Source organism: Pseudorasbora parva, chromosome 16 (assembly GCF_024679245.1).
Source record: "Pseudorasbora parva isolate DD20220531a chromosome 16, ASM2467924v1, whole genome shotgun sequence".
Lineage (NCBI taxonomy): Eukaryota > Metazoa > Chordata > Actinopteri > Cypriniformes > Gobionidae > Pseudorasbora > Pseudorasbora parva.
Genome location: NC_090187.1, coordinates 45,033,552 through 45,046,831, shown reverse-complemented (window position 1 = coordinate 45,046,831; position 13,280 = coordinate 45,033,552). Strand labels below are relative to the sequence as shown.

Below are 13,280 nucleotides of genomic sequence, written 5' to 3'. Positions count from 1 at the left end.
CCTCTTTTTCCTATTTGTAGTGGAGATGAGTGGTCCCCGGTGGGGTCTTCTGCTGGTGTAGCCCATCCGCCTCAAGGTTGTGTGTGTTGTGGCTTCACAAATGCTTTGCTGCATACCTCGGTTGTAACGAGTGGTTATTTCAGTCAAAGTTGCTCTTCTATCAGCTTGAATCAGTCGGCCCATTCTCCTCTGACCTCGAGCATCAACAAGGCATTTTCTCCCACAGGACTGCTGCACACTGGATGCTCTTCCCTTTTCACACCATTCTTTGTAAACCCTAGAAATGGTTGTGTGTGTAAATCCCAGTAACTGAGCAGATTGTGAAATACTCAGACCGGCCCGTCTGGCACCAACAACCATGCCACGCTCAAAACGGCTTAAATCACCTTTCTTTCCCATTCTGACATTCAGTTTGGAGTTCAGGAGATTGTCTTGACCAGGACCACACCCCTAAATGCACTGAAGAACTGCCGTGTGATTGGTTGATTAGATAATTGCATTAATGAGAAATTGAACAGGTGTTCCTAATAATCCTTTAGGTGAGTGTAGATGCACTTTTATAACGAAGAGTAAATCATGGGCTCATTTTCATTTTTGGGTGAACTACTTAAACTGTTTCAGTCTCTCTGTTAGTTAAAGTCCCAGACATTACAGCGGCTGAGCCACACACACACACACACACACACACAGAGAGACCTACACACACATGCACACGCACACACAGAGAGACCTACACACACATACACACACACACACACACACACACACATACACACACACAAGCACACGCACACACAGAGAGACCTACACATACACACACACAAGCACACGCACACACAGAGAGACCTACACACACATGCACACGCACACACAGAGACCTACACACACACACACATACACACACACAAGCACAAGCACACACAGAGAGACCTACACACACACACACACATACACACACACACACAAGCACACGCACACACAGAGAGACCTACACACACACACACATACACACACAGAGACCTACACACACACACACATACACACACAGAGACCTACACACACACACACACACATACACACACACAAGCACACGCACACACAGAGAGACCTACACACACATGCACACGCACACACAGAGACCTACACACACACACACACACACACATACACACACACAAGCACAAGCACACACAGAGAGACCTACACACACACACACATACACACACACAAGCACACGCACACACAGAGAGACCTACATGCACACACACACACACACACGTTTGTTTTTGTGACATAAGGGGACATTCCATAGGCGTAATGGTTTTTATACTGTACAAACCGTGTTTTCTATCCCCTTACACTGCCCCTAAACCTACCCATCTCACACACACACACACACACACATACACTCTCTCATCATTCACGTCAGTGATCAGCTCTGTGTTTCAGTAGCTGAACAGTGTTTGTGTGTGTGTGTGTCTGTAGTTGAGGATCAGATGTCGGCGCTGCAGGATTTACTGCGTTTTATTCTATGTCGGAATCAGCGGAGGAACGAAAATCCTTCACACACACAGAACCCGTTTTTCCTTCTCCTGATTTATGAGCCGCAGGATTTAATAAACTTCCCAAAGCAGCGCTGAGAGCAGAGATGAGCCTCAGGTCACTGAACACGTGCTGTGTGTGTGTGTGTGTGTGCGCGTGTGTGTGAGAAGCCCCATTAGCTGCTGAAGTTCTGTCAGCAATAACTCTGACCAGCTACTGTGTGTGTGTCTCTCTGTGTGTGTGTGTCTGTATATGTATGTGTGTGTGTGTGTTTGTTTCTGTGTCTTTCTGTATGTCTGTGTGTGTGTGTGTCTCTGTGTCTCTCTCTCTGTGTGTGTGTGTGTGTGTGTGTGTGTGTGTGTGTGTCTCTCTCTGTATGTGTCTGTCTCTGTGTTTCTCTGTGTCTCTCTGTGTGTGTGTGTGTGTGTCTGTCTCTGTGTCTGTGTGTGTGTGTGTGTGTGTGTGTGTGTGTCTGTCTCTGTGTCTCTCTGTGTCTCTGTGTGTGTGTGTGTGTCTGTGTGTGTGTGTGTCTGTCTCTGTGTTTCTCTGTGTCTCTCTGTGTGTGTGTGTGTGTGTCTGTCTCTGTGTCTGTGTGTGTGTGTGTGTGTGTGTGTGTGTCTGTCTCTGTGTCTCTGTGTGTCTGTGTGTGTGTGTGTGTGTGTCTGTCTCTGTGTCTCTCTCTGTGTCTCTCTGTCTCTGTGTGTGTGTGTCTGTCTCTGTGTCTGTGTGTGTGTGTGTCTGTCTCTGTGTCTCTCTGTGTCTCTGTGTGTGTGTGTCTGTCTCTGTGTCTCTCTGTATATATGTGTGTGTGTATGTTTGTGTCTGTCTCTGTGTCTCTCTGGATGTGTGTATGTGTGTGTGTGCGTGTGTGTGTGTATGTATGTGTGTGTATGTTTCTGTGTCTCTCTGTATGTGTTTCTGTGTGTGTGTGTGTGTGTGTGTGTGTGTGTGTGTGTGTGTGTATGTATGTGTGTGTATGTTTCTGTGTCTCTCTTTATGTGTTTCTCTGTTTCTCTGTGTGTGTGTGTGTGTGTGTGTGTGTGTGTGTGTGTGTGTGTGTGTGTGTGTGTGTGTGTGTGTGTGTGTGTGTGTGTGTGTGTTGCAGCTCTGCTCAGTCGGTCTGGCCGATCCATTATTAATGGAAACTGGGCCATCGACCGTCCAGGAATGTATGAGGGAGTGGGAACGATGTTCATGTACCGCCGGCCCAATGAGATCAGCAGCACCGCCGGAGAGTCCTTATTGGCCGAGGGGCCGACCAATGAGATCCTGGACGTTTACGTGAGTGACATCACGGCTTCATATCTATTGTTTTATTGTAACAAATTTCTTAAAAGCCAATGTATATAATATAATGCAATATAATGTTGAATTATTAACATCATGTTTGTTATTAATATAATTTGGAATTATTCATTTTTTTATTGGGGCATTTTTACATTGTGTATATTCATTTATTTAGCTATTGTTACCACTTTATTGTATCACACTTTTTAAGTAAATATAATGTTTAATGTTAATATACTTATGTAGTAGATGTGACTGTACAGAGACTGCGGAGACAAAGATGTTAGTTAGCTGAGTTTATTGAGCACCAGAGAGTTGGACGGGGAGAGAGATCGCCGGGGAGAGAGATCGCCGGGGAGAGGGATCGCCGGGGAGAGGGATCGCCGGGGAGAGAGATCGCCGGGGAGAGAGATCGCCGGGGAGAGAGATCGCCGGGGAGAGAGATCGCCTGGGAGAGGGATCGCCGGGGAGAGAGATCGCCGGGGAGAGAGATCGCCGGGGAGAGGGATCGCCGGGGAGAGGGATCGCCGGGGAGAGAGATCGCCGGGGAGAGAGATCGCCGGGGAGAGAGATCGCCGGGGAGAGAGATCGCCGGGGAGAGGGATCGCCGGGGAGAGAGATCGCCGGGGAGAGGGATCGCCGGGGAGAGGGATCGCCGGGGAGAGAGATCGCCGGGGAGAGAGATCGCCGGGGAGAGGGATCGCCGGGGAGAGGGATCGCCGGGGAGAGGGATCGCCGGGGAGAGGGATCGCCGGGGAGAGGGATCGCCGGGGAGATCGATCGCCGGGGAGAGGGATCGCCGGGGAGATCGATCGCCGGGGAGAGGGATCGCCGGGGAGATCAATCGCCGGAGAGAGGGATCGCCGGGGAGAGAGATCGCTGGGGAGAGGGATCGCCGGGGAGAGAGATCGCCGGGGAGAGGGATCGCCTGAGAGAGGGATCGCCGGGGAGAGAGATCGCTGGGGAGAGGGATCGCCGGGGAGAGAGATCGCTGGGGAGAGGGATCGCCGGGGAGAGAGATCGCTGGGGAGAGGGATCGCCTGAGAGAGGGATCGCCGGGGAGAGAGATCGCTGGGGAGAGGGATCGCCGGGGAGAGGGATCGCCGGAGAGATCGATCGCTGGAGAGTTCGCTGGACACACACACTGGACGTTGAACACTTGACAAGAGACGCTGGAGATAATCAGATATCTTTGCGGGAGTCCTTGAAGTAAAACAGAGACAGTTAGTAGCTTCTCTCGACGAGACCGGACAGTGTCTGTGAGTGAGTGTGTCTTTCGTGCTGGTGGTGATTGGGGTGATTATGAGCTGCAGGTGTACGTGATCAGAACTCAGGAGAGGGTGTGCGCTGTGAGTGGGTGGCGTTGGAGCCTGGCGTGTCTGTGACATTACAACCCCCCCACTCTGGGATCAAGAATGTCATTTTTGGGTACCCAAGAGCGTTCCTCTGGACCTCTGGACCGTAGCCCTCACAGTCCACCAAGTATTCTAGGAGACCACCACGGCGCCGGGAGTCCAAGATCTCCTTAACACTGTAGGCCGTCCCTTCCTCGACGATGGTTGGGAGGGGGTTCTCTTCGGTCACGCTAGGCTCTGTGGAGGGAAGAACAGAAGGGTGGTGAGGCTGGAACAGATGGAGTGACACATGGAATGTGGGGTGAATGCGTAAGTGAGGGGGGAGGTGGAGCTGAAAGGTGACCGGGTTGACCTGGTGCACTTCCGACACCCTCTCATGTACCTTCTGACATCTCCTCCAATTTTGGGCCACCAGAAGCGATCTCGCAGCAGCGAGAGGGTTTCATTGACCCCAGGGTGGCCAGTGCCCAATGAAGTGTGAGCGGAGTGAATGAGGGGGGTGCGCCGTGCTCGTGGGATGTACTGGAGGTCGGGGGGACAGCCCAGCGAGGCGGTTGTGGAGGCATTGGAGGAAGGCAGGGTCTCTTTGGACCAGGAAATGGGACTGCGGTCCCAATAAAATCTTACTGGGCAGGATCAGTTACGTGCCCCTGGGGTGCTCTTCGGAAGCGAACTGGCGTGAGAGAGCGTCCGCCTTCACGTTCTTGGGCCCAGGGCGATAGGAAATGGTAAAGTTAAACCGGATAAAGAAGAGGGCCCAACGGGCTTGACGGGGGTTCAGTCGCTTGGCGTCTCTCAAATATTCTAGGTTCTTATGGTCTGTGAGGACCAGGAAGGGTTGTTGAGCGCCTTCCAGCCAATGCCTCCACTCCTCGAGCTTGATGGCCAGTAACTCCCGGTTTCCAATGTCATAATTGACCTCCGCCGGGCTGAACTTCCGGGAGAAGAAGGCGCATGGATGGAGCTTACTGGGTGTCCCCTTCTGCTGCGACAGCACCACTCCTGCTCCGGTGGTGGAGGCGTCCACTTCCACGAAGGGTTTGGTGGGGTCAGGATGGACCAGGAGGGGAGCGGTGGTGAAGGCTTCCTTAAAATCTTCGTGGCCACTGGGTTCCAGGACAGAGACTTGGGCTTACTGTGCAGGAGGTGAGTGAGAGGGCTGGTGATGACGCTGTAATTCTGGATGAATCGACGGTAGTTTGAGAAGTTTGCAAAGCCAAGAAATCGCTGGAGCTCCTAAATGGTGGAAGGTGTGGGCCAGGTCCGTACCGCTTCCACCTTCCCCTCGTCCATCCGGATGCTGTCGATGGAGTATCCCAGGAACTGCACTGAGGGCTGATGGAAGGAGCATTTTTTGGCTTTGAGGTAGAGATGGAACTCCCTCAGGCATTGCAGGACCTCCGTAACGTGACGGGGATGTTTGGCCAGGCTCCGGGAGTAAATCAAGATGTCGTTGATGTATTCTAGGACTGATTTGTGGTGTGTGTGTGTGTGTGAGTGTGTGTGTGTGTGAAGATCTTCAGGTCGTTTGTGGCTCACATTGTGTTCTGGTTATATATGCATAAATCAGCAGAAGCTTGTTCTAATCATCATTGTGTGTGTGTGTCTGATCAGATGATTTACCAGCAGCCCAATCCAGGCGTCCATTACGAGTTCATCATGCCGTCAGAAAACGCTGTCGATGCACAGCGTCCTAAAGAGAACCAGCTGGATGGTGAGTCGACCCTCATTGTGTGTGTGTTTGTGAGGGTGTGTGTGTGAGTATGAGTGTGAGTGTGAGTGTGTGTGTGTGTGTGATGGGTAGGTTTAGGGGCAGTGTGTGTGTGTGTGCATGTGTGATGGGTATGTGTGTGTGTGTGTGTGTGTGTGATGGGATTGGGGCGGCAGTGGCTCAGTGGTTCATGTAGGTTGTCTACAAACCAGAAGGTTGGTGGTTCAATCCCCGGTTCCACCTGACCAAGTGTCGAGGTGTCCATGAGCAAGACACCTAACCCCAGCTGCTCCCGACGAGCTGGATGAGCCTTACATGGCTGACATCGCCGTCGGTGTATGAATGGGTGAATGTGAGGCAAAATGTAAAGCGCTTTGGATGGCCATAGGGTCTGTTAAAAGCGCTATATAAATGCAGTCCATTTACCATGGGTAGGTTTAGGGGCAGTGTGTGTGTGTGTGTGTATGTGTGATGGGTAGGTTTAGGGGCAGTGTGTAAATAAATAAGAAGAATATGAAGAGCATTTTTTTCACAGTGTGTGTGTTGTGTTGCTCCACAGTAAATGCTGTGAATGGTCAGAAGGGCTCTGATGCAGACGGTCATGAGAGGTCAGGGGTCAAGCATCCGACTCCAATCCCGGATAACCAGCTTCCTGCGGACCGAGTCCGGGATTATCACTGGAAGCTCAGCGGCAGCTCCGACTGCAGCGCATCCTGTGGCGGAGGTCAGAAGCAAACGCCAATCCATCAATCCATCAATCAATCAATCAATCCATCAATCCATCAATCAACCAACCAACCAACCAATCAATCAATCAATCAATCCATCAATCAATCAATCAATCAATCAATCAATCAATCAATCAATCAATCAATCAATCAATCAATCAATCAATCAATCAATCAATCAATCAATCAATCAATCAGTCTTTTAGCAGCAACCGTGCCAAAATAACACACATTTTACCTTCAAACGCGGGGCTGAGTCCGGGCTGTGGGCGTGGCTTCGTTCGGCTGTGGGCGTGACTGAGTCCGGCTGTGGGCGGGGCTGAGTCCGGGCTGTGGGTGGGGCTTCGTTCGGCTGGCATCCAGGCTAGATTTGTGAATCCTCTGAATGTGTTCATGTTTTTTTGACGTGTGTGTGCAGGTCGCAGGTTCCCAGTGTTTGCGTGTGTCCATCGGATCTCTCACACACACGTGCCGATCGCTCTGTGTGAGAGCAGAACCAAACCCAGCCCTCAGGAGGAGCCGTGCAACCTCCAGCCCTGTCCTGCATTGTGAGTTTCTTCTTCTGTGTGTGTAGCTTCAAATAATGATCCAGAAGACTTGATGATCTGCTTCAGGCCAGTTAGGCTAGTGACAATGGCCCTCATTTATCAATCTTGCGTAGAAACGGGCGTATATGTTGGCGTAAGATTATGCTTACACTCCTCTCACCGCTGATTTATGAAGCTGTGCGCACCTCTGCAATCCAGGTGTACGCTATACCTGCCTGAATATCTAACCCTAACCCTAACCCCCCACCGCAATACCTGATAAATGATCTAAATTTAAATTAATTAAAACAATCTTAGCAGTAAAATATTTTTAGCCAAGAATCCATTTCATATGTGGGATATGTTAGAGATGAGGAAAAACATTGTTTGGTTTAGTTATACCTCCGGTAATGGTATCTCATAAACTAAAGCACTTTTGGACTATTTGTCACTAGCCTAAAGTGGGATCAGAGCCAGATTTGTAGAGCCCTGCTGTGGTGTGAGAGTCTAATACTGACACCCAGTGGTGTGAGTGCAGTCATACTGCTGCTGTGCTTTACCAGAGCTGGAGATATATGTACATATACTGTAAATATACAATGTCTACATATCCAGTTGTTAAGTCTGACGTCACATGGCAGCGCTGCCGGGTCCAAACGCTCTGTTACACCACAAGAAAAACTACAAACGGTGCTAATATACACACACAATGTGGTGTAATACTACAAAAAAGTGTTCTCCATACCAAATTTCCAGATGGCCAGACAGTGATTCATCTTTTATAAATCGTTAAAATATTAATGTCTGTAATGCTGTGACCATAGAGAATGTTGTGTAGACTGTAAGTATTTAAAATGTTTAACTTTTTTAAATGTTTGATGTTTAATATGAAAAAAATAGCGCTCATAAACAGGCGTCAATGGCATTCTCAAATGAAACGAGTTGAAACGAATTGAGGCTTGGACACAGAAAAGGCTTTCCTTACGTCACGACTCAACAAGCGGATACTGTATTTATAGTGTTATCTAGAACAATATCAGTGCAGCAGTGACTCCAGTTAGTTTTGTTAGTTTTGTTCGATTGACAGATTTAAATATTGTTAGTTTTGTTCGATTGACAGATTTAAATATTGTTAGTTTTGTTCGATTGACAGATTTAAATATTGTTAGTTTTGTTTGATTGACAGATTTTAATATTGTTAGTTTTGTTCGATTGACAGATTTAAATATTGTTAGTTTTGTTTGATTGACAGATTTTAATATTGTTAGTTTTGTTCGATTGTCAGATTTAAATATTGTTAGTTTTGTTCGATTGACAGATTTTAATATTGTTAGTTTTGTTCGATTGACAGATTTAAATATTGTTAGTTTTGTTCGATTGACAGATTTTAATTTTGTTAGTTTTGTTCGATTGACAGATTTAAATATTGTTAGTTTTGTTCGATTGACAGATTTTAATATTGTTAGTTTTGTTCGATTGACAGATTTTAATATTGTCCGTTTTGTTCGATTGACAGATTTAAATATTGTTAGTTTTGTTCGATTGACAGATTTAAATATTGTTAGTTTTGTTCGATTGACAGATTTTAATATTGTTAGTTTTGTTCGATTGACAGATTTTAATATTGTTAGTTTTGTTTGATTGACAGATTTAAATATTGTTAGTTTTGTTCGATTGACAGATTTTAATATTGTTAGTTTTGTTCGATTGACAGATTTAAATATTGTTAGTTTTGTTCGATTGACAGATTTAAATATTGTTAGTTTTGTTCGATTGACAGATTTAAATATTGTTAGTTTTGTTCGATTGACAGATTTAAATATTGTTAGTTTTGTTCGATTGACAGATTTAAATATTGTTAGTTTTGTTCGATTGACAGATTTAAGTATTGTTAGTTTTGTTCGATTGACAGATTTAAATATTGTTAGTTTTGTTCGATTGACAGATTTAAATATTGTTAGTTTTGTTTGATTGACAGATTTAAATATTGTTAGTTTTGTTTGATTGACAGATTTAAATATTGTTAGTTTTGTTCGATTGACAGATTTAAATATTGTTAGTTTTGTTCGATTGACAGATTTTAATATTGTCCGTTTTGTTCGATTGACAGATTTAAATATTGTTAGTTTTGTTTGATTGACACATTTTTTTATATTCTTAGTTTTGTTCGATTGACAGATTTTAATATTGTTAGTTTTGTTCGATTGACAGATTTAAATATTGTTAGTTTTGTTCGATTGACAGATTTAAAAATTGTTAGTTTTGTTTGATTGACAGATTTTAATATGGTTAGTTTTGTTCGATTGACAGATTTTAATATTGTTAGTTTTGTTCGATTGACAGATTTAAATATTGTTAGTTTTGTTCGATTGACAGATTTAAATATTGTTAGTTTTGTTCGATTGACAGATTTAAATATTGTTAGTTTTGTTTGATTGACAGATTTTAATATTGTTAGTTTTGTTCGATTGACAGATTTAAATATTGTTAGTTTTGTTCGATTGACAGATTTAAATATTGTTAGTTTTGTTCGATTGACAGATTTAAATATTGTTAGTTTTGTTCGATTGACAGATTTAAATATTGTTAGTTTTGTTCGATTGACAGATTTAAATATTGTTAGTTTTGTTCGATTGACAGATTTAAATATTGTTAGTTTTGTTTGATTGACAGATTTAAATATTGTTAGTTTTGTTCGATTGACAGATTTAAATATTGTTAGTTTTGTTCGATTGACAGATTTAAATATTGTTAGTTTTGTTCGATTGTCAGATTTAAATATTGTTAGTTTTGTTTGATTGACAGATTAAAATATTGTTGGTTTTGTTCGATTGACAGATTTAAATATTGTTAGTTTTGTTCGATTGACAGATTTAAATATTGTTAGTTTTGTTCGATTGAAAGATTTAAATATTGTTAGTTTTGTTCGATTGACAGATTTAAATATTGTTAGTTTTGTGCGATTGACAGATTTAAATATTGTTCGTTTTGTTCGATTGACAGATTTAAATATTGTTAGTTTTGTTCGATTGACAGATTTAAATATTGTTAGTTTTGTTCGATTGACAGATTAAAATATTGTTAGTTTTGTGCGATTGACAGATTAAAATATTGTCCGTTTTGTTCGATTGACAGATTTTAATATTGTTAGTTTTGTTCGATTGACAGATTTTAATATTGTTAGTTTTGTTCGATTGACAGATTTAAATATTGTCTGTTTTGATCGATTGACAGATTTAAATATTGTTCGTTTTGTTCGATTGACAGATTTAAATATTGTTAGTTTTGTTCGATTGACAGATTTTAATATTGTTAGTTTTGTGCGATTGACAGATTTAAATATTGTTCGTTTTGTTCGATTGACAGATTTAAATATTGTTAGTTTTGTTCGATTGACAGATTAAAATATTGTTAGTTTTGTGCGATTGACAGATTTTAATATTGTCCGTTTTGTTCGATTGACAGATTTAAATATTGTCTGTTTTGATCGATTGACAGATTTAAATATTGTTCGTTTTGTGCGATTGACAGATTTAAATATTGTTAGTTTTGTTCGATTGACAGATTTTAATATTGTTAGTTTTGTTCGATTGACAGATTTTAATATTGTTAGTTTTGTTCGATTGACAGATTTAAATATTGTCTGTTTTGATCGATTGACAGATTTAAATATTGTTCGTTTTGTTCGATTGACAGATTTAAATATTGTTAGTTTTGTTCGATTGACAGATTTTAATATTGTTAGTTTTGTTCGATTGACAGATTTTAATATTGTTAGTTTTGTTCGATTGACAGATTTTAATATTGTTAGTTTTGTTCGATTGACCGATTTAAATATTGTTAGTTTTGTTCGATTGACAGATTTAAATATTGTTAGTTTTGTTCGATTGACAGATTTAAATATTGTTAGTTTTGTTTGATTGACAGATTTAAATATTGTTAGTTTTGTTCGATTGACAGATTTAAATATTGTTAGTTTTGTCTGATTGACAGATTTAAATATTGTTAGTTTTGTGCGATTGACAGATTTTAATATTGTTAGTTTTGTGCGATTGACAGATTTAAATATTGTTCGTTTTGTTCGATTGACAGATTTAAATATTGTTAGTTTTGTTCGATTGACAGATTTAAATATTGTTAGTTTTGTTCGATTGACAGATTTTAATATTGTCCGTTTTGTTCGATTGACAGATTTAAATATTGTCTGTTTTGATCGATTGACAGATTTAAATATTGTTCGTTTTGTGCGATTGACAGATTTAAATATTGTTAGTTTTGTTCGATTGACAGATTTTAATATTGTTAGTTTTGTTCGATTGACAGATTAAAATATTGTTGGTTTTGTTCGATTGACAGATTAAAATATTGTTAGTTTTGTTTGATTGACAGATTTAAATATTGTTAGTTTTGTTCGATTGACAGATTTTAATATTGTCCGTTTTGTTCGATTGACAGATTTAAATATTGTTAGTTTTGTTCGATTGACAGATTTAAATATTGTTAGTTTTGTTCGATTGACAGATTTAAATATTGTTGGTTTTGATCGATTGACAGATTTAAATATTGTTAGTTTTGTTCGATTGACAGATTTAAATATTGTTCGTTTTGTGCGATTGACAGATTTAAATATTGTTCGTTTTGTTTGATTGACAGATTTTAATATTGTCGGTTTTGTTCGATTGACAGATTAAAATATTGTTGGTTTTGTTCGATTGACAGATTTAAATATTGTTAGTTTTGTTCGATTGACAGATTAAAATATTGTTAGTTTTGTGCGATTGACAGATTTTAATATTGTTAGTTTTGTTCGATTGACAGATTTTAATATTGTTAGTTTTGTTCGATTGACAGATTTAAATATTGTTAGTTTTGTTCGATTGACAGATTTTAATATTGTTCGTTTTGTGCGATTGACAGATTTAAATATTGTTCGTTTTGTTTGATTGACAGATTTTAATATTGTCGGTTTTGTTCGATTGACAGATTAAAATATTGTTGGTTTTGTTCGATTGACAGATTTAAATATTGTTAGTTTTGTTCGATTGACAGATTTTAATATTGTTAGTTTTGTTCGATTGACAGATTTAAATATTGTTAGTTTTGTGCGATTGACAGATTTTAATATTGTCCGTTTTGTTCGATTGACAGATTAAAATATTGTCGGTTTTGTTCGATTGACAGATTAAAATATTGTTGGTTTTGTTCGATTGACAGATTTAAATATTGTTAGTTTTGTTCGATTGACAGATTTAAATATTGTTAGTTTTGTTCGATTGACAGATTTAAATATTGTTAGTTTTGTTCGATTGACAGATTTAAATATTGTTAGTTTTGTTCGATTGACAGATTTAAATATTGTTAGTTTTGTTCGATTGACAGATTTTAATATTGTCCGTTTTGTTCGATTGACAGATTAAAATATTGTCGGTTTTGTTCGATTGACAGATTAAAATATTGTTGGTTTTGTTCGATTGACAGATTTAAATATTGTTAGTTTTGTTCGATTGACAGATTTAAATATTGTTCGTTTTGTGCGATTGACAGATTTAAATATTGTTAGTTTTGTGCGATTGACAGATTTAAATATTGTTCGTTTTGTGCGATTGACAGATTTAAATATTGTTCGTTTTGTTCGATTGACAGATTTAAATATTGTCGGTTTTGTTCGATTGACAGATTAAAATATTGTTGGTTTTGTTCGATTGACAGATTTAAATATTGTTCGTTTTGTGCGATTGACAGATTTAAATATTGTTAGTTTTGTTCGATTGACAGATTTAAATATTGTCCGTTTTGTTCGATTGACAGATTTAAATATTGTTAGTTTTGTTCGATTGACAGATTTTAATATTGTCCGTTTTGTTCGATTGACAGATTTAAATATTGTTAGTTTTGTTCGATTGACAGATTTAAATATTGTTCGTTTTGTGCGATTGACAGATTTAAATATTGTTAGTTTTGTTCGATTGACAGATTTAAATATTGTTAGTTTTGTTCGATTGACAGATTTAAATATTGTCCGTTTTGTTAGATTGACAGATTTTAATATTGTTATAACGTTGCTGACTGATGTGTGTGTGTGAATGTGTGTTCAGCTGGGACATCGGCGAGTGGTCCGAGTGCAGTAAGA

The 13,280-nt window shown here is 40.7% G+C and overlaps 1 protein-coding gene across 1 annotated transcript in view; it reads left to right on the top strand.

The window, feature by feature from the left end:
* Nucleotides 1-13,280, top strand: part of LOC137043087 (thrombospondin type-1 domain-containing protein 4-like) — a 56,340-nt gene that overhangs the window by 32,712 nt on the left and 10,348 nt on the right. The window contains exons 9-13 of the mRNA XM_067419182.1: nt 2,648-2,823; nt 5,799-5,898; nt 6,455-6,619; nt 7,042-7,171; nt 13,246-13,280. The exon at nt 13,246-13,280 is cut by the window's right edge and continues 170 nt beyond it. Of these exons, the coding sequence (XP_067275283.1) occupies nt 2,648-2,823; nt 5,799-5,898; nt 6,455-6,619; nt 7,042-7,171; nt 13,246-13,280 (606 nt within the window). The remainder of the gene's footprint in view (nt 1-2,647; nt 2,824-5,798; nt 5,899-6,454; nt 6,620-7,041; nt 7,172-13,245) is intronic.